The sequence below is a fragment of the Nymphaea colorata genome, chromosome 10, assembly GCF_008831285.2.
Source record: "Nymphaea colorata isolate Beijing-Zhang1983 chromosome 10, ASM883128v2, whole genome shotgun sequence".
In the NCBI taxonomy this organism is placed as follows: domain Eukaryota; kingdom Viridiplantae; phylum Streptophyta; class Magnoliopsida; order Nymphaeales; family Nymphaeaceae; genus Nymphaea; species Nymphaea colorata.
The window spans coordinates 10,085,073-10,111,527 of NC_045147.1; the positions used below are offsets into that span (position 1 = coordinate 10,085,073).

Below are 26,455 nucleotides of genomic sequence, written 5' to 3' on the forward strand. Positions count from 1 at the left end.
CGCTAGAAGGAGGGCTTGAACCTCCGACCTTGTGGTTAACAGCCACACGCTCTAACCAACTGAGCTATTCCAGCTTATTACTTTCATCTGAACTTTATTTTATTTAGTCAATGAGCATAAATTTTTAATCTTCTTTCCATATACGTGAAAAGGGAAGCATTGTTGGAGATTAAGCTGATCAAGCTTGATAAAATGTGCCATTTGTATAAAGGGCCAAAAAAGTTTTAATGATGAACTACCATTTTAACAAGGGCAACTCTCAATACAAAATGAACACTCCTTGATAATATCTTCTATAACTAAACCGATAACCAAACCGAGGAAGTGGTTAATACACACTACATAGTTCAACTAGTTGCACTACCCATCACTTGGTCGAGCATGTCTCGGAAAGGTGAAACCCTTCATTTATGCATTTGACCCCTATAAGGTGATTGTGGGGGTATTTTTGTCTTTTTTTTGTTTTTGGTGTCATTGGGGAGTTCTTGTTTTTAATGATAATTGAAGGGTAGTCTCAAAGTCTCAAGGGCCGGCAGGGCCTTCAAATTTCTTAAAAACAAAAATTTAGTAGTTAAAATTTTAAAAATTTATATTTGACCCCTATAAATATGGAGCCCCGATTAGGTCTGAATATATATATATATATATATATATATATATATATATATATATATATATATATATATATATATAATCATAAAAACTTTTGATGCTTGGTCAATTACCCTTTTAAAAACTCTTTATGTGTCATTAATGATACTTTTATAAACTCTTCATGTGCCACGTTGTTAAGGGTTTTTAAGATTAAAATACAAGAATCAAGATACTAAGAGTTTCAATAACCATCAAAGTGGAGAAAACATTAGTCGTTTAGACTGGTGCCTTGCAATGGAAAGAGCTTTGGCTTCTAAGATGCAGCTGAAAGTCTTCCCCCGACCTTCCTCAGACTACTCTATGCTCTTATTCTCCTCGGCCTTCTTTCCTTGCATGGCTACTCCTCCGCTACTTTTCCTGTCTTTTAACTACTGACCAATCTGTCTGATTGTCTCTACTTGGTGTCCCGAGCTTGGGCCACCCCTGTTAGAAGATGTCCTTTGATTCCGGCGATCTCCAAGTTGGAGATGGTTAGGAAATAGCTATCTATGTGGCGCAAGGCTCAGAATGGCAGCATTGAGGCTCGCATTAGATGTATCCATGAGTCCCTTAACGCCCTCCAATCAACAACCTTTTAAGGGTGGAACTTTCTTTTGGCGCTGAATGAAGAGGAAAGTCCATGGCAGCAACGATCTAGAATAAAGTGGAACATGCTATGCTGTTTTTTTGCTACCAAAGAACCTCAAGTTGTGATTAATTAGATGTGCTCTTATGAGCCGTTTGGTAACAATATATTACTGTGTTTCATGAAACTGCTTAAAAAATTGAAGCAGATTCATCCAATACTTGTAACAATGTTTATGAATCTGCCCCATTTTTTTGAAACAGTTTCATAAAACAACGATAAAACATTACTGTTACCAAGCAACCTGTTCTCTTTTGTGCCTCAAAGAAATCTCCCTTGATCAGTAAGGATACTCGCTGCCTCCTCTAGTACTGATCGCCGGAAGTTACTTCTCCCCAATGATTCTTGCCATCCTTTTAGTGTTGTTTGACTCGTGGAACAGTAATGTACCATGACCCAGATCCAAAGATTAAAACAGGTTCTTAGAACAGTTGGCCGGAAGAAAGTTCATAGACGCCAAATGATCCCTGAGATTCTCACATTGACATCAATTGATGGAATATGACATCCATTTGAAGAGACTTCCGGAGCTCGACTGGCTTCTCTTTAGCGCTCCGAGTAGTTCAAGTCACCTTGAACGTCGACTCTCTCCCATACCATCGAAGCTTAACCTTGCAGATTTGTAAAATATGAGTAAAAAAATGACAATAAATTAATAATTTGTTGCCCAGATTTAAGTATTATGTTATTTTTTGTAAAGCCCGACAGTAAACTTGCTGCTGTAAATATCATATTTTATACATGTGAAAAGGTGAACATGGAAAGAACAATATGCAAGTTTCCAGGGTCCAAAATTCGTTCCTACTCTGAATTTTTCTGTTTTCCGCAGAGATTTCTGATAAGGATGGTCGTAAAAGTCGTCTTCGAGAAGCATTCCCCTGCAACATGTCTTCCTCGATTTCCCTCTTCTCGATAGTTTGAGCTTGTTCCTTCACGTAAACGAGAACCACCTACCTCTCACATCTTAGATTATTAAAAATGAAAAAAAAATGTTAAACATAAACTAATCTCAAAACCAAACTGGTTGACTGCATTTCTCGCTTACGCAAATTTTTACACGCATAATAGAGGGTTAAGAGAGAACTTTTTTTTCACGTGTTTTCTAGTTTGAGTACTGACCGCATGAATGTCATGTGAACAATTCGTTCTCATAGGAATTTATTGTTCGAACATCCGCTAACGATACATACGCATGTAATCATTTTGGAGATTGAAGCTCCAATAATTTTCTATTTTTTCTCATCTTAGAAGACCACAATTTCCCTAGGAAACAATGCAAGAATTCATTCCCAAGAGTGAAAGACCATCTCTCTCTCTCTCTCTCTCTCTCTCTCTCTATATATATATATATATATATATATATATATATATGTTCATCACGAAAACATGACATCCAATATTACGTGTGTGTGTGTGTATATGTGTGTTCATCACCAAAACATGACATCCAAAATTACGTCCAATCTAGAAAACTAGTGGTGAACATCCGTAAAAAAATTCATTACATTCACAACAAGATGGTTGTTCAGACTACTTGCTTGTTTTGTCGCTGGCTTTTATAAATTGAACTACAAGAATGGATGAACATTGTCCACATATTAGAAAAATCATGAAATTAAACAGGTAATTAAATGGTAGAAAAATTTCGAAAAACAAGAAAAATTGAAACACACCCATGAGCTTTTTTGTTGTCGATCAAAGCAACCCAAATCTTGCACTTTACACGATTAATTATGTCAACATAACTTAGTTTTTCTATTAATCTTTTTTAAGATACATTGTTTTTCGTTGATGTAAATAAGTTCAAGAGAAACCAAATTTGTATTAATAAAGGTAAGAATGGGAGCATGCACTATACTTCAACTCCTGCATCACTTTTCCCCTATGTATAGAACAAGAGAAAACAAATGACACCCTTCAGAGCAAAGACAAACAAATGTTTGCTATCATGTTTATGAGTATTAAGCAAAATTCACCAAATTTATTACAAACAACTTTTAATGGGTTTGGCAAAGCAGATTGTTTGTGATGACATTCTACCTTCGACGGTGAAATATACATACTCTCTGTCAGTAGTTTACATGTAATTATTATTATTATTATTATTTTGAGTGGGGGCCAGCGCCCCTTCAGGGTCCCCTTGGCTCCGGCCCTGATGAGAACCATGTTAAGTTGAGTGGTTCATTACTTGATATGATAATAGATGGCTCCTAAATTGAGCCAAAAGGGTGTTCTACAATTCATACTGACTTGTGCTCGATTTGATGCATGCTCGAGTAGACCCGAGCTTGACTTATTTAATAAATCATGAGTTGAGTTTGGGTTAAGTATTGAACTCGCTTAAATAAATGAGACAAGCTCGAACTTAGAAGGTTTGGCTCGCCTAAACTCGTGGTAAAAATATATGTGAAAAATGTTTCACGTTATTATAAAAAAAAATATATAAGTTGTTTAAGCATTGGGCAGTGACTAGCAACAGGCAGGCTCAGAGTTCAAAACCCCTTAACCCCATCTCATGAAAAAAATAAACACCTTTAATAAAAGGCATGACTAAGCTCAACCTAAATCTTGGCTCGATCATAGTTGAACCCAGTTTGAGCTTACTTCATCTCAAGCAGAGTCAAGCTCAAGGTTTTGAGGCTCGAGCTAGCCCAGGTCGACTCAAACTTGGCTCGTGTAGTGCGAGTAACTTGTCATTTTCAGTGATGTCGGGTTTGAATTTTCAACATGATCACTTTCAAAATATTTAGCTGTCATGGAATGAAGCGAATATGATATGAAAAACGTCAATAAGGATGTGGTGCAATAACCTTTTCTTCTCTCTCTCACTCTCAAGTGCACATGGTGTCACACACACGTATACAAACCACTTAAGTTTATCTTAAAATATTTTAGACCAAACAATATATATATATATGCTAACATGTTATAATTACTAATTTAGCACAAAGTCATGGAAAACACCGACTTTTCTATGATCAAAATTTTAGTATTTTATTAGTTTTTGATATTACAACAACATATATAAAATAAAAATAATTAACTTACTATTTGTTTCATTTCAAAACACTTTTAAAGAAGACGTTATATAGACATTTAATCATGGAACTGTTTACTAATTATTGTAAAATAGTTAATTTTGAATTAATTTTGCTAAGTTCAGATACAAATCTTGAATAAGTTCTTGTTTAGTTACAAGTCAAGTTTAGTGTTAATTTGTTCTCAAAATCAATTAACCAAATCCGGATTGGGTCGTGTGGTATGTATATAAATCTGAGCCAGCAAATATTCCAAAAAAGCAAAGTCCCTCATCTTTTTCCTCTGCTCTAGAGTTTAAGGCTACTTCAAGAGCTGGGCAAAAAGCAAGACATCTCTTAACTAAGTATTAGACATCTACCGTTTGCAGTCCAGAAAAGTAGCGCTCATGAAAATCAATCTTACGACCAGCTACTCACTACTCAAACCAGCTGTGCTACACCCCTCAAGATCGTTGACATCCCAAGGTGGTGAAGCTTTTTCTTGGAAAAAGACAATAGTTTGCTGACAAGTTAACTCCATTAAACCAAACCTACCACACAAGTAACTCCGAAGGGGAGAAAACAACAGCCTGCTTAGGTCCCTATTGCGGGCTTCCACTGATCTCCTCTATCATCCCCTTCACTTTCACCCATGAACTCAATCATGTCTTTCTTTTTAGAACTTATGAACGTCAAACCTTTCTTGGAATGTGACCCTTCCGTCTCATCTCATCAATTCTATTATGGCATTATATTGGGTCCTATCTAGGGGTAGAGCCAATTTTTTTTTTTTAATTCCACGGAGACCACACCTCCCTCTGCCCCTGGTCCTAACAACCTTTAATGCTTTCGTGCGGCTCTTCTTCTTGTTCGAACCTACCAACTTGCCATTTCCAGCCTGACATTGCAGCAAGCTGGCCGAAGGGGCACCAACTTCAAACCTACTACCTATTTATTGTTGTTGTTTCTGTTATTATGACTTGGAAGGGGAATTGCTAGTCTTGTGAGTAGATGGACAACATTCTGAAGGGTCAGTCTACTAATACTTCATCTTCATTTTTTTTTATCAATAATTTTTAGCGATAAATTTTTAGTTTTTAGCCATCCACTGACATCACCATGTGTTACTCCCATTACGAATCTTCTTGACTTTTGATGTTTTCAAATGGATAGTTGAGAAAAAATCAAGTAAAAAGTTGTTAATTTATGGTAGATGAGTAAAATACATTGTCTATTTTTTCTTGTTGATTTTGATCTCTCTACCATTCATCTTGAACAGATCAACGATCAAGATGATTTTCACCATCGTTCATTAACTCCGGTCGAAACCAAGCTATGTTGTGTAAAATGAAAATCGATAGTAAATAAATATTTTTTTGAGGATAACATAGAAAGCATGAGTCGGAAATACCATATTTCTTAAGTTGATAAATATAAATAGTATGTTTGTGATAAAGAAGTATGATACAAGAAATTCCAATTGCATGAAATCCAAATCCAGTGTTGGGAACAGTGTTAAGAAGTGGGAAAGGAAGCAAATTTCCTTTTTTAATTTTGTAATTGCTGTTCCAATGAATCTATATATATCTTAATAAAATCTTCCCTTTTGAGGAGACACCTTTTTAATTCTTGGGTGCAAGTGCACTTTGGAATGTCACCCTTTTGCTTTCCATGCATATTTTAGAGTGTCATCAATGCCATCAAATCCCACCAGCCAGCGTATATAAAACAATTAAATTAAATAAAGTAAAATAATCAAAAGCAACCACCAATTATTAAGCAATTTTGAAAATATTTTATATTTTTTTACTTGTCAGGTTGATTCAACATGCATTTTGAATACATGGTATTAAAATGCCAACATTACAATGCCAGACATTTAATACCAGATATTTTTTGAGTGGAACAAAAGTTTCATGTTTCACTTACTAGGGGCAGAGCGAGAAATTTTCATGAGGGAGGTCGAATTAAAGTTTTTAAATTTTGACTAGAGTCGAAATTATCATTTTTTAAAATTTTTATATAGAAAAAAAAAAATTTTCTAAAATTTACATGTAATTTTTTTTAGAGGTAGGCCAGGGCCCATGTGGGTCCTACCTTGGCTCTCCTAGTGTCACTTATCGCATCTTGTGTGTAACTTTTGTTTCATATTTGTTTTGCTATGAAACTTAGTTGGAATTTCAAGTCTCAATTCCACTTCGATAGTAAAATACCATGTATTCAAATATGCCCTAAAAAAAGTGAACCAATTATGGAAGCATATCTGAGTACAATTTTTTTGTTTTAAAAAAAGTATTGTTTGTAATTCTTTAAAGAATGACCTCAGTTAATTTTCTGGAAAACTGTCTTACAAAGGCTTGAAGATGAAAAGTGCTCTAGCTGGAAATTGTTTTAAGATTACTTTCTACCACCAAATTATGTTCCTGTCATTTTTTGTAGTATTTTGACGGTTTTTTATGTGAAAATTAGATGGTAGTAATAATTCTTGAAGATTATAAACAAAAGGTAGGCCTGTAAATGCAGGTTTCCTTATATTCAATTGGTCTTTTCGTTTTTTCAATTCTTTGAACAATCCTAAATCCAATCACTATTTCCCTCTCAGACACTCACACATTTTTATTGATCTCAACTGTCTTTTCCAAATGCAAATTAAAAAGAAACTCAAAACCCAACCATCTTCATGACAGCCAGCAATAAGACTCCTATATGTTTATACTTTATAGAGGATAGTTCCACTTATGAGAAAAGTTTTCTACTACAAAAAAAAAAAATTATGCAATTTTCGTTCTAAAAAAAAGTCGCACCTTCAATGAAGGGAAAAAAAAAAGTGATCTCGGTCATGCTTATTAGGCAATACACCAACTTTTCAAGTCACTGCAAACAAAAAAAAAAAAAAAATCACCAATTCTTCTACAAACAGCTATTAGTGGAGGCTACAAGAAGAGTGGTCATTTTTGCCATCAACATCTGGTTCAGAAGTAGAGGCGGAGCCAAGGAGGGGCCCTGACCTTCTTTTATTTTTTATTTTTTAAATTTACATGTAAATTTTAAAAAAATTCACTTGTTCTACATAAAAATTTTTGAAAAAAAATGATATTTCAGCCCGTGTCAAAATTTAGAAACTTTAATTCAGTCACCCTCATGATAAATTTCTGACTTCACCCCGTCCAAAGAGCGCCAATAGTGAGTCCTCTCAACCGTGTGTCTATTCAGGTTGGAGAGGTAGGTGGAAAAGAGCCTTTCACACCCGTCCCTCATAACTCTTATGAGTGCATATAACCTGCTTCGCTTAGACGAAATCATGAAAAATGTATGTTTAATTAATAGGTTAAAATTTTAAATTGTATGACTAATATGAATGGACTGGAAAGTTGCCAAATGTCACGATCATCAATTGGGAAAACCCCTAAAGAAAGAAGTGACGACCCGTGAAGAGCCATACGCTTTGTAATGGAATATGCTTTTGTTGGATTGAGGTTCCACGATTCTCCTCCTCTCCTCGATTATGAGAAGTTTGAGAGAGCCCCATAGGTGGGTCCCGCCTGGCTCGCTGCATCTCCCAATTGTGACCGCAAACAATGTGAGCACTTTACTCGACATGTCGCCGCAGCAAGGCAGGGCCCCACAATTAGGACCATGTTTCCTTGCATGGTGCAGTGAGGGAAGGATATTTTAATAATTTATTAAAAAAACTTTATAGTTTTTTAAAAATTTTAATTTTGTTTTTATAAAAAGTATTTTTTAAAGTATAGATTAAATATATTTTAGTCATTAACTATACTTGACGGACAAAAAATTAATGCACCTGTATGATGCATATAACCAAGTTGGCATGGTAGTGGGGCCCTTAAATCTAATGCAAAGTCTATCCGAGGCGGTGAGGATTGATTTTGGCTTCGAGGGGCAGTTTGCTTTGTTATTTACGGTATTCTTTTTTCTTTTGAAGGGTAATTTTGTCTTTTAATAAATATATTTTTGTAGTTTTTTCGTTTTGTCATTGTATGAGGGCTTGTTTTGCCTTGGGCCCTTGGATTGAAGAGTTTTCATCATTTTTAAGTGGTGCCCGCTTTGAATTTCATTTGGCCGTCTCAAAATGAGTAAGACATAACGCCACAATAAAACATTTGAAATATAAAGAAAGGTATGAATCCTAGAGAAAGTTGGCGGAATGGATCTGAGTGATGCTAGTAGACAAATAGTCTTCATTTCGAACTGAACTCTAGGGATGTCAACTTCTTGTAGGGGTATTGATATGCAAATTGAATCATAGCGGGAATATCAATTCGAAAGCTGAAATCAGACATGGTACCCTAAGGGATGAGAGGAAAGGATGTAAACTTCTGTTTTCTTGTTGCATTGATAAAAATATCCATTATGCTCATGCAACAAATAAATTATATGGTGCAATTCTCTCTCTCTGTCTCTCTGACTCTCTCTTTCATGCACACATGCTCGAAGGGCTTAGTATAGCTGGTTGGAATGATATGTAGAGAGCATGCCATCAGTCTCATTCCTGTGAGATCATTAAGTTATGGGGGCAAGTTGACTCTCTTCTCACTCTTTCTTTGTAAGACCCCAACCCACTTTCGGGCTCGGTTCGACGGATCCCAATCTGCCCCATAGTAGTTTCGGCTCCAACCCCAAAAATGTTAAGAACCAGGACAATCAGCTCATCAGTGACCCATTTTATGAACCCTTGAAGATCTCTCACAATCTTCAATACAAGACTAAACTTTTTGGGGCGTTACACTCTTCATGTATCTCTCTCATGCACACACATACATATGTATGCCGCTAAAGTTTATCTTAAAATATTTTAGAGAAAACAATAGACATGCTAGCATTTTTTAATGATTACTAATTTGGTATAAACATATTTTAATTTAAGTTATTTCATGAAAATAGCTGACTCTTCTATTATCCAAAATTTTAATGCTTATTATTTTTTGGTTATCCAAATAATACATATGGAATAAAATATAATTAACTTATTATATGTTTAAATATAAGTAACCACTTCTAAAGAAAACGTGGTTGTGGGCCTTGTAGATGACTTGAAATGGGTGGCTATATACTCAAATTCTAAGATTCGAGGCAATCTCATGATATGCATGTTAGTTGTGGATTTAACTTGACTATATATAATATACAGGTCTACATGAATTTCCCTCCTCTTGTATGATGTTGTTAATATCGACCTGATTCCATGTAATTTTGCTGCCTAATTGATCTATAAGATTTGGGGCGCATTAGCCCATTTTATACAGACATTTAATTGTGAAACTAGTTTAGTAAATATTGTAAAATAGTTTCAGACTAATTTTGCTAAGTTCAGATGCAAAAAACTCAAATAATTAAGCTTCTGTTTAGTTACAAGTAAAGTTTAGTGTCAATTTCTCCTTGAAAATCAATTAACGAAGCCAGATTTGAGTCGCAGAGTGTATAAACAAATCTGATCTATTGACATCCCAAGCTAATGAAAGGTTTTCCTTATAAGAAACATAATGTTTTGGTGACAAGTTAACTCCATGGAACTAAACCAGCAGGCAAGCAAGTAACTCTAGAGGGGAGAAAGCGACTGGTCGCCATCGTCAGCTACAGGGGCGGAGGGAAGGGGGGGGGGGGGGCGCCTAGGCCATGGCCTCACCCTGGCCAATGAAAAAAAAAAAACACATATATAAACTGAATATATATATATATATATATATATATATATATATATATATATATATATATAACACATATATAAACTGAAATCTTTCAATCATTTTGAGTTTCATGCAATCAGGGCGAGAAGATTTTTCCGTCACTAAGTTCTTCTAATCCTTGGAGTCCTCGATCACATTTACATCCTCATAAGCCAAGCCTTTTTTTTTTTTGCATCGGTATCGTTCCAACTTTATCGAATGTCACCAAAGACATTTTATTTTTGCGTCTGATCCAAAGCGGGAAGCACATGCATATAGACAAAATACAGCAACAGCTGACCAGCTTTTAAAACCTAATGTTTCATATACAATTTTCTGCGAATGTCAATAAGAATTTTCACTTCTACTGGTCCTTCAGATATCCTTTCTCCCTTATCATCAATTAAATGCAGCCTATGTTAAGGTACAAAATGTTTGGCTAGTAATTTAATGAAAGCAGATCTTCCTGCTTCATTTCGAACCTTTTATTTCAGTAGATAATAAGTTTGGTTTAAGTAATAAAAAAAAAATTCTTTGTTTGTGCCAAACAAGAACTTTGATTTAATTGTTCCGCATTAAATGGGCCAACCATATCTATCTCTCTTTATATTGAAGGTTAAAGAAAGGCCAACACTCAATACAAAGTGAAAAAAGAGAGAATCGTGTCGATCGGTAGAAGCCACGTGTGTGTGTCCTGGTGCTGCAAAAGTGCGAAAACTATGTGCGTTTACAATTAATTACTTGCTTATATTTATTGATAGTTTACAAAATCGTCACACGTTTCTTGTTTATAAAAATAGTTTTTTTCAAAGTGTAGTTTTTATATGAACATCTTAATCAAATATGTAAAAACTTATTTGTAACTAGATTTTTGGCAAGTTCAATCAACACAACTTACACCATTTTATCGTTTACAATTAATTACTTGCTTATATTTATTGATAGTTTACAAAATCGTTACACGTTTCTTGTTTATAAAAATTGTTAACTTTTTCAAAGTGTAGTTTTTATATGAACATCTTAATCAAATATGTAAAAACTTATTTGTAACTAGATTTTTGACAAGTTCAATCAACACAACTTACACCATTTTATCGTTTACAATTAATTACTTGCTTATATTTATTGATAGTTTACAAAATCGTTACACGTTTCTTGTTTATAAAAATTGTTAACTTTTTCAAAGTGTAGTTTTTATATGAACATCTTAATCAAATATGTAAAAACTTATTTGTAACTAGATTTTTGACAAGTTCAATCAACACAACTTACACCATTTTATCGTTTACAATTAATTACTTGCTTATATTTATTGATAGTTTACAAAATCGTTACACGTTTCTTGTTTATAAAAATTGTTAACTTTTTCAAAGTGTAGTTTTTATATGAACATCTTAATCAAATATGTAAAAACTTATTTGTAACTAGATTTTTGACAAGTTCAATCAACACAACTTACACCATTTTATCGTTTACAATTAATTACTTGCTTATATTTATTGATAGTTTACAAAATCGTTACACGTTTCTTGTTTATAAAAATTGTTAACTTTTTCAAAGTGTAGTTTTTATATGAACATCTTAATCAAATATGTAAAAACTTATTTGTAACTAGATTTTTGACAAGTTCAATCAACACAACTTACACCATTTTATCGTTTACAATTAATTACTTGCTTATATTTATTGATAGTTTACAAAATCGTTACACGTTTCTTGTTTATAAAAATTGTTAACTTTTTCAAAGTGTAGTTTTTATATGAACATCTTAATCAAATATGTAAAAACTTATTTGTAACTAGATTTTTGACAAGTTCAATCAACACAACTTACACCATTTTATCGTTTACAATTAATTACTTGCTTATATTTATTGATAGTTTACAAAATCGTTACACGTTTCTTGTTTATAAAAATTGTTAACTTTTTCAAAGTGTAGTTTTTATATGAACATCTTAATCAAATATGTAAAAACTTATTTGTAACTAGATTTTTGACAAGTTCAATCAACACAACTTACACCATTTTATACCTCTATAGTTGGGCGGTTGTTTTTGTAGTTAGTGCCAATAAAATAATCACAAACATGTACATCATTATAAAGTTATGGCCAAGTAACTGGCCGTCATTAGGGCTCGATTCATTGAAGCTTCACTCGTGTACGAGTTCGAGCCGAGTCATTTGGTTAACGAGTCAAGCTCGAGTTCATGAGTCGACTCGTTCAAATAACTGAGTTGAGTTGTAGCTCAACATGTAATTGCCGAGTCGAGCTCGAGCTCAATACATATAAATGAATATCAATTCTATTCAAAAGAGTCTTTCGAGCCTTAATCGAGTTGAACTCGAGCTTAACACGTAACGATGAATATCAATTATATTCAAACGAGTTTGTCGAGCCTTAATCGAGTCGAGTTCGATATCAACACGTAATTGCCGAGTTGAGAGCTATTTTCAGGCTCAAGGTTTTATTAGTCGAACTGAGTTCAAACTGACTGAATTCGGATCAGACTCAGCTCGTGTTCACCCCTAGCCGTCATCAATATGTTTTTTGTTTTTGCAATGGTTTTTAACAACATAAAATGGAAAGAACTGTCGTGAGCTACCCACAAACATTTAGGTAGTGTTTGGACCACTCATTGGAAAATGATTTTTGAAAAATCTTGTTTTTGTTAAAAAAGATTTTGTTAACGAGTTTTGTAAAAGATAGCCTTTTTATGTTTGGGCGGGCTTGGTCCAAGAACCAGTTTTTCTAAAATTCCTTTTTCCATGCCACCCAAAACAAACCAGAAAAGGAGTTTTGGAGGCCCCTTTTTGGGCATGCATCTAAACACGCCCTTACTTTAATTACAACAAATAATTAAGATTTAGATGTGTCAGATTTCCCCAACATATGTAGCAGTATGCCCGGGCTAGAGCTGTGCAACAAATCGAGCTAACTCAAACTCGAATCGAACTCACTCGGTTGAGTTCGAGCTTATAAACAAGTTAAGTTCAAGTTGCATGAACCCGATTCGATTAAACTCGAGTAAGCTTGTTTAATTTGGATTTATCTTTTTCTTTTTGTGATTTGTAAACTTAAAACGAAAGAAAGGGTTCATATCAAATGAAGAGGTAGGAAAGGAGTTTAAATGAACTGAAGTCGAGCTTAGCAAAATAAGAGTCAAAGGGATCTCGACTTGGAACGTGTACAGGTGATATCGTCATACAAATGAAACGAAGTCGGTGAATATCCCTTCTTACCTAACCTAACGGCAACAGAAGCCTTTTTTAACTGAAATAAATGATAAATGCAGAAGATAAAGGTCACGTAAAAAAAAAAAGCAACAGAAGCCTTTTTTAACTGAAATAAATGATAAATGCAGAAGATAAAGGTCACGTAAAAAAAAAAAGGTTCAAATGTGAGAAACATTAGAATAAAAACCATATAAAGGAGGAAGAAGACAGAGGAGAGGCGACAAAGAAGAGGAAGAGGAGGGAATTTTACTGGTTCAGGGATTGAACTTTCCAAGTGACAACCTAACAGCAGCCATCTCACCCTTACCTCAGTCCAACTCAAGCCCCTCTCGTCATCACTCGATTAAAAAGCTTCAAAACCAAACACGCAATCATCAAACGGTCTTCTTCGTCTCCCTCCCTCTCTCTCTCTCTCTCAACAATAAGAACCAAGCACATTCCTTGCATCCATTGGAATATCCCTCTCTCTCTTTCGATTCATTGTCCTCCTAAATCCATCTCTTTCGTATGAATAATTGAATCCCCAAGTGGATTTTGGAACTACAGTTTCTCCTTTTCCTACGTAGAGCGGTTTATTTTTAGTAAATTTCATTCGATGGGCATCTGCAAATAAGCTTTCATGTGCATTATCCCTCCTCAAAATCCATCTTTTGCGAAGTTGGTGCCAGCGAATCGAGCGATTCAATCCGGAGGAACCCAATACGCTGCTGCCACCAAATTGGGTTCCTCTCGGGATTGAAGGGTAGATCGGATTTTGGTGACGGAAATTCGCGTTTTTCTATTCCACGGCGGTCGGGAAGATGAACGCAGTGGAACGATTAGGGAGCTACATAACGAGGGGAGTCTACACTGTTGCCGGGCCATTCCATCCGTTTGGTGGCGCCGTTGACATCATCGTGGTGGAGCAGCAGGACGGCACCTTCAAATCGACACCTTGGTACGTGAAGTTCGGCAAATTTCAGGGAGTGTTGAAGCGACGGGAGAAGCTTGTCACCGTCTCCGTCAATGGCGTGGAGGCTGAGTTTCACATGTTCCTGGACCACAAGGGCGAGGCTTATTTTCTCAAGGAGGTTGATCAAGATGACGACGATGGGGCTCCAAGTGCGCCATCTTCCGGTGAAGACACGGAGGATGGGAAGCGGAGAAAGAAGGGTGGTTGTCAGTCCGAAGATTTGGACAGCCGCCAGAGATCGGAGTTGGACGAAGATCCCATGAATCCGGCGAGGACGGTGATCAATGAGAACAACGGGAAGTTGCTGATGAGGACCAATTCGAGGCGATCTCGCATTCTCGGGCTTGTTTTTGGGAGGAGGTCGATGAAGGGGGAGAGGAGGGACGGCAGTGGCGTCGATAGGATCGACTCGTTGGAGAGAGCTGAGATTGCAGCTGATCTTCTCGAAGTCAAATGGTCGACCAATTTTTCTGATCGTACGAAGGAAGGTACTGCCACTAATTCTTCGTCGCTGTCTTCTACCTCTCCCTTGACTAATGGCAGGGATGATCCTGGTTTGGCTAAGGATAGACGAGTAGGTGGGAATTACGACGCTAGTGCTTTGATTTTGAAGAATTCTGCTCGGGAGAGTCCTTCTCTGCCGCAAGATGATTCAATTGTAGGAAAGAACTCTGAATTGGACTTACCAGAATCTCTAAACTCTTGTTCTTCGCTGGAATGTAGCTCGGTTTTGTCTCTGCCTGCTGAAAAAGAAACACAAGGAAACGATTGTGTTGGCATTGATAAAGAGCTGGCAATGTCTCCACCAATTACAGAATCGGAGAGTTCGGACGAAAAAGAACCAAAAGAAAATGGTGGGAACGTCCTTTCGACGGATGGAGTTTCTGATGTGGCGAGGGAGGTGAATGGCGACGCCCCATCATCTTCTAATATTGCTCCACGCTGGAATGTAGCAGAAGAGGAAAATTGTGATGTTGATTTTCTTGAGTTGGTGACTTCTGGTATGAAGGATCCTTCTTCCATGCTAGAAGATAGTTCTGTTGGGGGAATGGATGATGGGATGGAGTTTTCAGTTCTCCAAAATTCATGTTTAACGTTGGAAGGTAGCTTTCCATTACCCAAAAGTGCTGAAAAAGAAGAACAAGAAAACGACTGTTCTGGCATCCGTGCCGAGGCGCAAATGTCTACAATGGTTATAATATCAAAACGTTTGAATTCAGGTGCAAAAGAATCAAACGAGGAGTGTACGTGCGTCACTTCAATGGCAGAAAACTCTAAGAAGGAGAGTGAATCAGAAGATGATTCTCTTTCGTCATCTACTCTGGAACCTGGGGTCGATGATGCTAATACAAGGACTTGCAACGATGAGGTTATTGAGCAGGAAACTGTTCAGAAAGGCTGGACGGATGAGGTTCAACTTAATGCTGAGTTGTTATGTGAGACAACTGAGCTGGTTAATGAACCTACTTTATCGCGCAACTTGCTTATACAGGTCGAAGAAAAAAGAGAAAATTATTTAAAACTGAAACAAGATGGAAAAGATCGTTGCTGCCCCCTTGACGAACACGAAATTGTAACAGAGAAGAAATATAAGTCTAGTGATTTCACCTTACAAAGTTATGGTTCAGATAAGATGATTGATGGTAATGAGACAGAAAACGTATTAGAATATGGTTCAACCCATACTGGAGACATGGAAGTCTTTCAATTCGATGATATTTCAGAAAACGAAAATCTTGTGACGAATGTGGCTGTTGACGTGGATACATTGGATAGAGCTTCTCCAATGGAGACGGCGAAGAATTCTGAAAGCCAAAGGGAACATCTAGATGATGTCTGCTCCTCTCCAGATCAATTTGACAATGCGGAAGTCACGGAAAATTTGTCATATCATGGTGCCAATTTAGCATATCCCAGCTATCCACCATCATTGAAGGATAAAACATCAACCGAAAGCATTTCGTCTGGTCAGGGCGGTCACAAGGCAGACAAAAATGAGTTAGAAATAGATAATGATGTCACAGTGCTGACCTCTGTGGCTAGTTCCCTGAATTCTATTAATGGCAGTCTGACTGCATCTTGTTCAGGCCACGTTGCAGGCTGTCAACTTTTGGAAGATGAGCTTCTTACTGATATTTCCAGCTTTCCGAATGGCAAGGACAATGTTCCAGCATGGCCCTCCCAAGATGCAGCAGTTGATGGAGAAATGATGACATATGCTACCAATGGTACTCTGGAGAAGACAAGTGAGCTGGAGAGGATGCTTCACGAATCATCTTTGTCTTCCGAGCTTATCTTTGAATCAACCACAGAAGATGACATACAGGAGTCGTCGTGTGGTTGTTATCATATGACGCCTGTTGAAGCAATGGAGAGATCCAAGCCAATTAGCATCTTAAAACCTCTCAAGCATGAAGGTGATGCCGAACCATTCTCAAAATCTTTACCCGTCCTCAGATCTGGCATCTCTGACCTGGAAAGCTTTGGCATTCATACTCTAAGTCATTCACTGACTTCAAACTATGAACTCTTGAAGATGGGAATCCTCGGGAAGGATTTTGAAAGCCCTTCAGATGATAGAGTTGCATCTAAAGTTAAAATGGAAACCGAGCAGAGCAAGCCTGAGGGTGATACTTCCGTTTGTGAAACTCAAAGTGGATCAGAATCCCAAAGGCCTCAAGTTGACAATCTCGTTGGTAAGCTTGTGACGTTGCTTTTATATGAAATGCATTTTGAAAATATATGGAAGTTCCTTTTGCTTCTCTAGTTATTGTAACAATTCATGGTTGAGATTTGGTTAGGTCCCCATATTTTCTTCCCATACTTCTTTATTCATGCTTCGGGGAATCCTTGGTAGGTTCTTATGTATGCTAGTATGTGCTTCTCTGTTACCATGCAGAAATATCTCTTTGTAAGCACTTGCTGTCTGAAGGAATGGGGATCGAAGCTGCTTCAAAGACATTTGATGCCGAGAAAGTTTCTTTTGAGAAGTTCAGTGCTTTGGGCCCATCAATTCTGAAAAATGATAGGCTTGTAGTTAGGATAAACGGTCAATACTTTCCATGGGATGCTGCAGCACCAATTGTTCTGGGCATGGTTTCATTTGGACATGAAAAGACATTGGAACCCAAGGGCATGATTGCTGTTGAACGAATTGAAAAGAAACTTGAAAAGTACCCCTCCTCTGCAATTGTTCCCTCAGGTGGAAGCTGGAGATTCTGGCCGTTTGGTTTTAACAAATCAAAATCACTTACAGCTACTCGGTCACTCCCAAGTGATTGCTTGGGTGACAGTGGTGAAAAATCTCTTGAGAAGCAACTTAGTGCAGCAGAAAGGGAGGATATGAATACAAGATCTACTAAGAAGGTCCGAACAATTATTCCAACATCTGAACAGTTGGCATCACTGAACCTGAAAGAAGGGCAGAACATAGTAACTTTTACATTTTCTACTGCAATGCTAGGAAAGCAACAGGTTTCTTATCACTCAAAAATATATCTTCAACTAGCCTGATGTGTTTCTGCATCCTGTATGACTGTATACACTTTTCTATTGAGCAGGTTGATGCTAGAATTTATCTTTGGAAATGGAACACACGGATAGTCATCTCAGATGTTGATGGAACCATCACTAAGTAAGTTCCCTTTGCATTTTGCAATCATTTAGTGACGACAGCTTCTCCATATAATTCCTGGTTTAAGTAGTACAAATGATAAATGAGCTGTGCTCGTTTCTTGGGTCTTTGGGCTTGTAAAATTTCATTCATGATGGGCTCATTAAGAAAATGACATAAGCATGAGCTCATTCACATTCTTAAACAAGTGTAAGTATGAATGCTGGAAATTTGTCTTGTTTCTGGTTGAATAAGCATGATATGCATATATCATGTTATATCATATGTAAATTTTCAGATTAGTTCTTCTGTATATACATTAAAATTTTAGCAGGTGTTTAAAGAGAGGCAAGTGTATTTTTTTTTTTTTTTCACATGAGAGCTTAAAATTGGCTTTCACAGCATGGACAGTGCAGGAACTGTTATTTGGGCAAATGGCCCAGGCACCATGACTGCTTCTTTGGTTTGTTTGGCTCATTTACCCACCTTAACTTCATTGTCGTGGCACATGAACTTCAATCAAGTGTTGCTCCCGATCCTGCACATTTCTATTTAGGATATTAGTATCTTAAATTCAAATGCCATCAATGATTATCACAGAACTGCAAGTGAAGGCATATTTCAGCCACAACTGAAACAAAGATGTTCAGAACAAAACCAATGGATTTGAGAATCAGCAGGAAAGCAATTTTTTGTTAGATATATATTATTCTATCTCTTGGCCTCTTGGATGCATTTATACCATTTATATTATGTGTATTAGAAGATCCAACAGGCGAATATTTTTAATGTAACCTTATATGAGAGAAAAATCGTCTCTCTCCCTCTGTGTATGGCTGCTAAAATCTTCTCCATGTACAGTACATATTTTAACGAGAGTGCTTTTAGTGAAATCTCAATTTTTGCTTCTCATTCTGTGAAAATTCTTTGTGACTCTGAGCAGATCAGATGTTCTTGGACAGTTCATGCCTTTGGTTGGGAAAGACTGGTCACATTTGGGTGTGGCACATCTATATTCTGCAATAAAGGTTAGTGTCTTCCATGCTTTACCCCTGCACAGGCTGTCCTTTTCAATAGTACAGGCATGTTTGTCCTGGTCATAGATGTAACTCCTAACAGATCTAGACCCAGAATTGTTCACCCGTGAAAGAGAAGAAAGGACAAGAGAGAGGAGGGGATTCTTCAACGGCATGATGGCTGCCCTCAAAGTTTTAGGCATGTCCCAATTTTAATTAAATGTAAACACAAAACTTTACATGGCAAAGTAGTACAGCATAAACAATACAATTACATCATCACCACCAATTACACAAAGAAGCACAATACATGACACAAAAGGTTTTGGATCCCAATCTGGTTGCACCCAAACCCATAGTAATTTATAACACCACTTTTTTTCACCTCACAATGACGTAATCAGCAATGCCAATGATTTGTCTTGTTACACTGAGAAACACTAAAGACACTCTTGGGTAAATCATAAGACTTGGAAGGAAGTGGCAAGGTGAAAAGTGCTCTGATACCATAATGGATCTAGACATCCAGAATTGTTCGCCTGTGAAAGCGAACAAAGGACAAGAGAGAGAAGTGGATTTTTCAACAGCATACTGGCTGCCCTCAAAGGGTAAGGCGTGTCCTAACTTTGATTAAATGAAAAAAAAAAAGAACTTGACGTGGCAAAATAATACAACATATAAATGATAACAATTACATTATCACCATTGATTACACAAGAAGCACAAGGTTTTGGACCCCAATCTGGTTGTATCCAAGCCTATAATAATTTAAAACACCACACCGTTGCAACTCCACCCCATGACTTGGCTTGTCATATTCTGTCATGGCGCAGTGGCTGCGTTGTATCTATGGCCAACTTTCACTGGGCAAAAGTTCTCAACTATTTTAGTTAACATTTCAGGATAGCAGGAAATCTTTCATGTACTTGTAAGTTGTTTTTCTTCGGTTTTTTGTGATCAAGACTCACAGATGGTCTAAGGTTAGAAAACACGGGCCAAAGAAAGGATCCTCTAGATCTTATCATGCCTGCCATGGATATGTCAGGAGACATGTGGGATCAGGCCATTAGTTAGTGAGCCTCTGAATCTGAAATCCTCCATTATGACTCAACAGCAATGGCATATCCTTTGACTGCACCTGAAGCTTGGGGCCTAATGCTTCGTATTTAATCAATTTATATAAACATGATTAAATGTTGCTCGTTGTTAGCTGTTTGTATTCTTTTGGGCGGATCTTTCTGTTTCATCTAAAGTTGCAACCAAGATTATCAATGCATAGTCGATTTTTTTTCTCCAGTTGTATAACTTTTGAATTCTTGTTTTTTCTACCCTCTCTGATGCAGGAAAATGGTTATCAAATGCTATTCCTCAGTGCTCGTGCTATCTCGCAAGCTTATCTAACAAGGCAGTTCCTTTTCAACCTTAAGCAGGTATGGATGAGGAATATCTACGAATGGTTCTATCTACAAATATTGATATGCCTCCATCCTTTCACTATTTCCAACATGAATCTAGAAATTTGATATACTGTAGCAGGAGGTACTTTTAGATGTGAAGTCCGAAAAAATGCCTTAAATCTGAAAGTTTACATAACCAGGACGGAAAAGCGCTTCCTGATGGACCAGTTGTCATTTCTCCTGATGGGTTGTTCCCTTCCTTATTTCGAGAAGGTGATTTATCTGTTCCTTTGTAGATGTGATATTCTGAGCTTTTGTTAGAGTGCTGTAGGCGTTTTCTATTTTTCTAACCATTTGCAAATAAGAAACATGCATATTAGATCAGTCTGATTCTAAGTGGTCTTTGTTCATAACTTCATATAGTCTTGTTTACCTTTTCTTGTGCATTTCTTTTTCACAGAGTGTTGTTCAAAGGGCATGTTTTCTGAATATGGAATGCTCCTTCGCATGGCCTTTTTCTATTCAAATACTGTTCGTGTTGTTTCATTAACCTAGGTCTGGACTTCTGTATGAATAAATAACTTTAGCACTGTGCTTGTCTCTGGCTTAATCTTGGAGGAAAATATACAACCAACATTATGCATCATCCTCTGAGTATGCACGGACACACAACCTTAGGCATTTCACTGAATTACAGAAAGTTCTGTTTTTTTTTTTTTTCTATGAAATGGATTTAAGATTCATGAACAGTAAAAGAACATATGCATGTACTTGCTTTGGTGTCCATATAAGTTGGAGAAGCTAGTGTTCTTCTGAAATTTGGCTTTGTGCCTCATCAATAAGGTTCCAAATGACAGTAATCTTGATTTTTACGTGTGTTTTATTTGTCAGGGCAAAATACCTCTTAGATACGCATTTAGAATATGCATTTGCTAGTTCCTCTAGAATATCCTGGAAGGGAAATAATATTTTTTTATTACTATAGCCAACCTGGGCCTCTCTTGTGTGACACAGCAACTACTTCTTAATCCTGCATTAGACTTACACTGTTCAACTATTGGAGTAACTGTGTACACATTATAGTGTTAATATTTCAGGTTTGGAACTGCATGCCTGTGTATTTCTATGTGGTCAAGGTTCTGATTTCATAATTTGGGGAACTTTTTTTTGTCCTTTTCAGTTATTAGAAGGGCTCCTCATGAATTCAAGATTGCATGCCTTGAGGTGAGCTATTATGCTATTTTTCACTGCTGAAAAAACTTTTTTTTGTAAACATTTTTATATTATTTGTTCATGTGGAAGGACATTCGTGGATTGCAGTTTATATATTATTCCTGACTGGTTTAGCAGATCAGTTGAAATGAAATTATGAACTGATTATTAAATATGAAAATGAAATATAAGCTGCTTCGTTACCTGAAACTGGGTTGCTGGATATATTGCTTATGTAAGCAAAGAAAATTTGAATACCTCCACCTCATTCTTTATTTAAATCAGTTCACGCATGCTTTCTCAAATGCTTCTTTGCATGTATGCAGTATGCACTACAATTTGGTTGAGGACTAATCCATTTTGTTAATAATTGTCAAACCAGTGTCACAGAAAATGCGTTTTATTGGAGAATAACAAAAAATAAAGTTAAAACAGGTCAACCATAAAAAACGAGAAAAAAACATGTTTTTTTTGAAAAAAATGCCAAATGAAAAATATAAAAAAGTACAAAAAAAAAACACATTTTTTTGCTTTCTTTTGCGTTTTTTTCATTTTTTCATTTTTCATTTTTCCTTTTTTTCATGTTTTTTACTTTTTAATTACCAGATTTTTATTTTCACATTTTTCACATTATTTTTAGGATATTTCCTTTCTTATCGTTTTTAAAGCTTGCTGAGTTTTTTTCCAAGATTTTCTTGATAAAAACAGTCTGCGGTATTATACTAGAGAACCACTCTCTTGCTATATTCGTACCTATTCGCTATTGTTCCTATTTGGTTTGAGAATACACAAAAACGATATTTGTAACAATGTACCAAACCAATGAACCATCTTTTTTTTAATCAGGTGTCTTTCCTATGACTTGATAAGTGTAAATTTATGTTCATCCGATATCATCCATTGCATTTTCATCTGACCCATTGCTTGTGCATGGGGATTCTAACACTCAAGCTAATTTTAGCATGAGAATGGTTCTGTTAAAATAATTAAGGATTCCTTGGGAGGGAAGCATGCCTATGCGTTGGCCATTTTCTAGAGCCACCTATGAGTACTAAAAAGTTGCAGGCCTCAGAGGCAACCAGCATGTTCCATATGATTATATGAGCTAAAACATAGCCAACATAGGTATTTGTCGGTTGCTGAGTTCATGTGTGTTCAGACTTAAATTGAAGAGTCCATATGCTTTACATTGAAGAGTCTATCTTCTCAATGTTGTTGCATATCGATTGTCATTGCTTCACCCTTCTCAAGGGCTAGTATGATAGGCATGTAGTGATATCCTATTTCCCTTTCTGAGAGAATTTTTCTTTTTTGATATTTTTTTACCAACTAATTGACGTATGGCCTTTTTTCTTCTAGGGTAGTTCAGACGAATGCATTATCATATGCATTGACTCTCTCCTGTTTGATTTTTTCTGCTTATACCCATTTAAATTTCTCTTTAGTTATTTTTTGGTTTAGTTGTTATAGATGTGTTTGACTTGGTACTACATAATGTTCAAATACTTTTAAAGGCCACTAATGCCTTACTGATTTGATGTTTTCCATTTTTTAGGATATTCGTGCACTATTTCCTCCTGATTGCAATCCATTTTATGCTGGTTTCGGAAACAGAGACACAGATGAGATCAGCTACCTGAAGGTTGGAATTCCAAAGGGTAAAATTTTCATCATTAATCCCAAGGTACTGCTTGCAAGTCCTTCATTACTTATAATGTCACTGAGCGCATAAAAAATGTTTGTCCTCTGAACAACTTCATTGATGGTTTTGATTCACAGGGTGAGGTAGCTGTGAACCGTAGGATTGATACAAAGTCGTACCATTCCTTGCATTCGCTTGTTAATGGCATATTTCCAGCTGTGTCCTCATACGAGCAAGTAAGTATCCATGGGAGCAGTTGATTTAAGATATTATTGTCATCACCACTCTTTGTTAATGCATAATTTGCATCAGGAGGACTTTAACTCATGGAATTACTGGAAGATGCCTCTTCCTGATATCAATGACTAAAGTGAATCCAGATGCTTCAACTTCCAGTGGAAATGCTAAACCAGTTTATGTTCATGATCAAAGGATGCCATAAGCATATTCTTTCTATAGGGCCTGCAGTTAGCACAGGCACGTCTTCTGTGGAACCGAGTATTGTGTATAAATTATCACGATACCTTGCTAGCAGAAATTTTGGCAGTCTAACTCCTGGCTTTGGTAACTTCACCTAATCAGCCTGGAGTTTCATCACGGGTAAGCTCTCCTCCCTGGACTGTCCTCAATTTGGCCGATTTTTTCCCTTTGATTGGTTGAGAATCTAAGACTGCTTGAAGTTTGCAAAAAACCTTTTCATCATCTTTTTGAAATGATACTCTTTGCATGTTTGGCAGTTGTTCCACGCTAATCAGATGATAGTCCAAAAAGATGCTCTCCATCTGGCCATCATCGGAAGAAAAGTTCTCCTTCGCGGGTAATTTGAGTCTGTACAGATTAACACTCGTACTAATTTGACCAAGTTTAGGTGAAGAAATTGTATAGAAGCTGGGGGGCAATGCAAGAAATTTTGGGGTATCTGACAGAATATGTAATTTATTTACAGTGCTATTCTTATGTAACCTTTCCATTCCAGCAGATTGAGTGGTTCGGTAATTTCCATCGTATGAGGGCAAGTGTTTGAAAGAAATTTGTAAAGTATCTTATAGAACCCTTGTGCACATAGTGTTCATTTTTCCTGCAGTGCAAGCCTTGAAAGATGATAATAATGGTGAAGATGTACAGATTCCTGTTGTTTTAGCCAAAATAGTGTGGATCGTTATGGTGTGTTTTTACTATAAGGGTGATCAATCGTCACGGGAAACTGGTGAAGACCCTGGATAACACAGTCTGACTTGAAGCCTGTAATGGGATGGCAAAAGTTTTGCATTCGCCTGTAAAAACTTTTGAAGTTAATCTGGGCCATAGTTTTGTTCACTTGAAAATTTTTTGGCTGTCTCAAGGGCCTTTTGCCATGTTTTTCGTTTTAAGACTGTTAGTCAAACCGTGTGGACTCCATGCTTTCTGGCAAAAAGTTCCATGAAAAGCAAAACTTTTGCCTTCAATCCGGCCCTTGAAAGCCTGATTGGTTGCAAGAAAACTGGGAGCTCTCGTGACACCGGCATTCCAACCAGGCCATGGACATGCATGACACTTTTTACTTTAAACATTGTCTGCGAACGCTTTTTGTGTTCCTTGCGTTCACCATGGAGGATTTTCTGGAACATGCTTTCTGTCCCAACAATCAAGTCATCTGTTAGAGGTCCGATGGTATTCGTTGATAATTGAGGACGATCTACATGAGGGGACATGATGTGTTTTACCAAATGGGTTCAATCATGTTTCTTTTCCAAATGTCAAAATTGTCAAATAGTTGAAAATTGTGATTGTATGCGTAATTCCTGTCAAAATATTTTAAAGAATATGAGCATGCAAACATTTTTATGAATGCTAATTTAGTAAAATCATGCTTTGATTCAAGTTAATTTCGTGGAAAATATTAACTTTTTACCGTGAAAATTAATTTTGAGGTTTTGATAGTTTGGAAATACATTTAAACTTGGTTTGGTCTTTTCCGTCATAAATTCAACCACATGGATAGATGTGGAATTCTTACAAAGTTATGAAGGTTTGATGCGTAAATCAGATATATGCAGGTTTCAAAAATTAATGGTCCGATCTTTCTCCAATTATCAAATATAGTTTAAACATTGACGAAACATGAACTTTTGCATGTTTGCAATTTTTAGCATTAAATCTAGTGTAGACATGGAATAAACATGAACTTTTGAAAAAACCACCAATAGACCCAACTGATAAACAACATATACAGGGACCTTGGGTTAGAGATCCTGAACTCTTATCCTCAGACTTTCAGGCCATTGAATTTGTTCAGGCTATTCTAGTTGGACCAAAATTTACAAATTTGTTTTGTTAGTTGTTTACAAAACCAAAATTTGCAAATTTGTTCTGTTAGTTGTTTACAAAACCAAAATTTACAAATTTGTTCTGTTACTTGTTTACAAACAAAATCAGTTCAAACAAAAGAACTGCATCCAATTCTCTAAACCTGTTTGTGCTTTTTGAGTATTGACCTATACTAATAAGGAATGCACCCAGGCCCCTTACGCTGGCTAAGCTCGGAAGAATGCATCCAAGCCCCTTCAGTTGGTACGGGAGCAGAAAATATTAGTGACCAACTGTTCCGATTTCATTTTTGATGTCTGTAAGAAGATATTGATCAATAATGAAAGTGATAAAATTAAGTTGAGAGGAAAGGAGTATTTTAGGCAAAATTTCCTCTCTTCTTTGTGCTTTTATTGAAATTGGGCATACAAACTGAGTAACCGACTAAAGGATTGGTTTCTTCTCCCTGGATATGTTAGTACATCCGAACTTCAATTTTAAATATACCATTCGTGATCATCAAATAAGTTAGGAGTGAAAACTTTGGTTAAGTTCACACCTTTAAATGAGTTGATGAACAAGGGCTCTCCTCCTGGTTCATGTAGGCCAGTTATTGTGGAATACACATGCAATATCTGTATGTTTGTTTCTGATGAATACCATATTTATCTGCATTTGTTTAGCACGTTAATTATGGTATACATAATTGACAAGTTTTGCTCTTGAAACCAAAGACGATCAAAAGCAAAAACTTCAACAGGTCCATAGACTCGGCACACATAGTATTTTATTTCTATGCCAACGGACAAGCAAAAAACGACACAACACAAGTTGACACCATGATACCCTGCTGCAATTGCCTTTCAAAACACGCACAGAGAGAGAGCGCACCCTTTAGTTTACTTGATTACCAGACAATGATGACGATGGTGGTGGATTGATTGGTTCTTAAATTAACAAGCAGTTATCTTCATGCCCAGCTTCCTCTCAGCAAAGGCAACCAAGTTCTCCAACTCGGCATCATCAAGGACACCATCCTTATTGGTGTCCGCCTCTCTCATGCCCTCGCCGCTCTTGAGCCACGTGAACCTCACGCTGGCAGTTCTCATGGCAGATCGGA

The 26,455-nt window shown here is 36.6% G+C and overlaps 1 protein-coding gene and 1 non-coding gene across 3 annotated transcripts; one reads left to right on the plus strand and one right to left on the minus strand.

Annotated features, from left to right (window-relative positions):
* TRNAN-GUU (transfer RNA asparagine (anticodon GUU)) lies at positions 1 to 74 on the minus strand. The gene has a single exon. It is a non-coding gene; the product is annotated as a tRNA-Asn (tRNA).
* A 13,388-nt stretch (positions 75 to 13,462) lies between these two features.
* Positions 13,463 to 24,189, plus strand: LOC116262154 (uncharacterized). 2 transcript variants are annotated; one of them, XM_031641276.2, is made up of 11 exons: positions 13,464 to 16,865; positions 17,069 to 17,643; positions 17,730 to 17,803; positions 18,726 to 18,810; positions 20,142 to 20,228; positions 20,396 to 20,468; positions 21,376 to 21,419; positions 22,963 to 23,091; positions 23,187 to 23,285; positions 23,362 to 23,649; positions 23,787 to 24,189. In XM_031641276.2, exons 1-10 carry the CDS (start codon positions 14,018 to 14,020, stop codon positions 23,416 to 23,418), a joined length of 4,071 nt encoding a protein of 1,356 aa, XP_031497136.1. In that variant the 5' UTR covers positions 13,464 to 14,017; the 3' UTR covers positions 23,419 to 23,649; positions 23,787 to 24,189. The 2 variants fall into 2 exon arrangements, with proteins under 2 accessions (XP_031497137.1, XP_031497136.1); XM_031641277.2 differs by lacking the exons at positions 21,376 to 21,419; positions 22,963 to 23,091; positions 23,187 to 23,285; positions 23,362 to 23,649; positions 23,787 to 24,189 and having other exon boundaries at positions 13,463 to 16,865; positions 20,335 to 20,465.
* Positions 24,190 to 26,455: the final 2,266 nt, after the last annotated feature.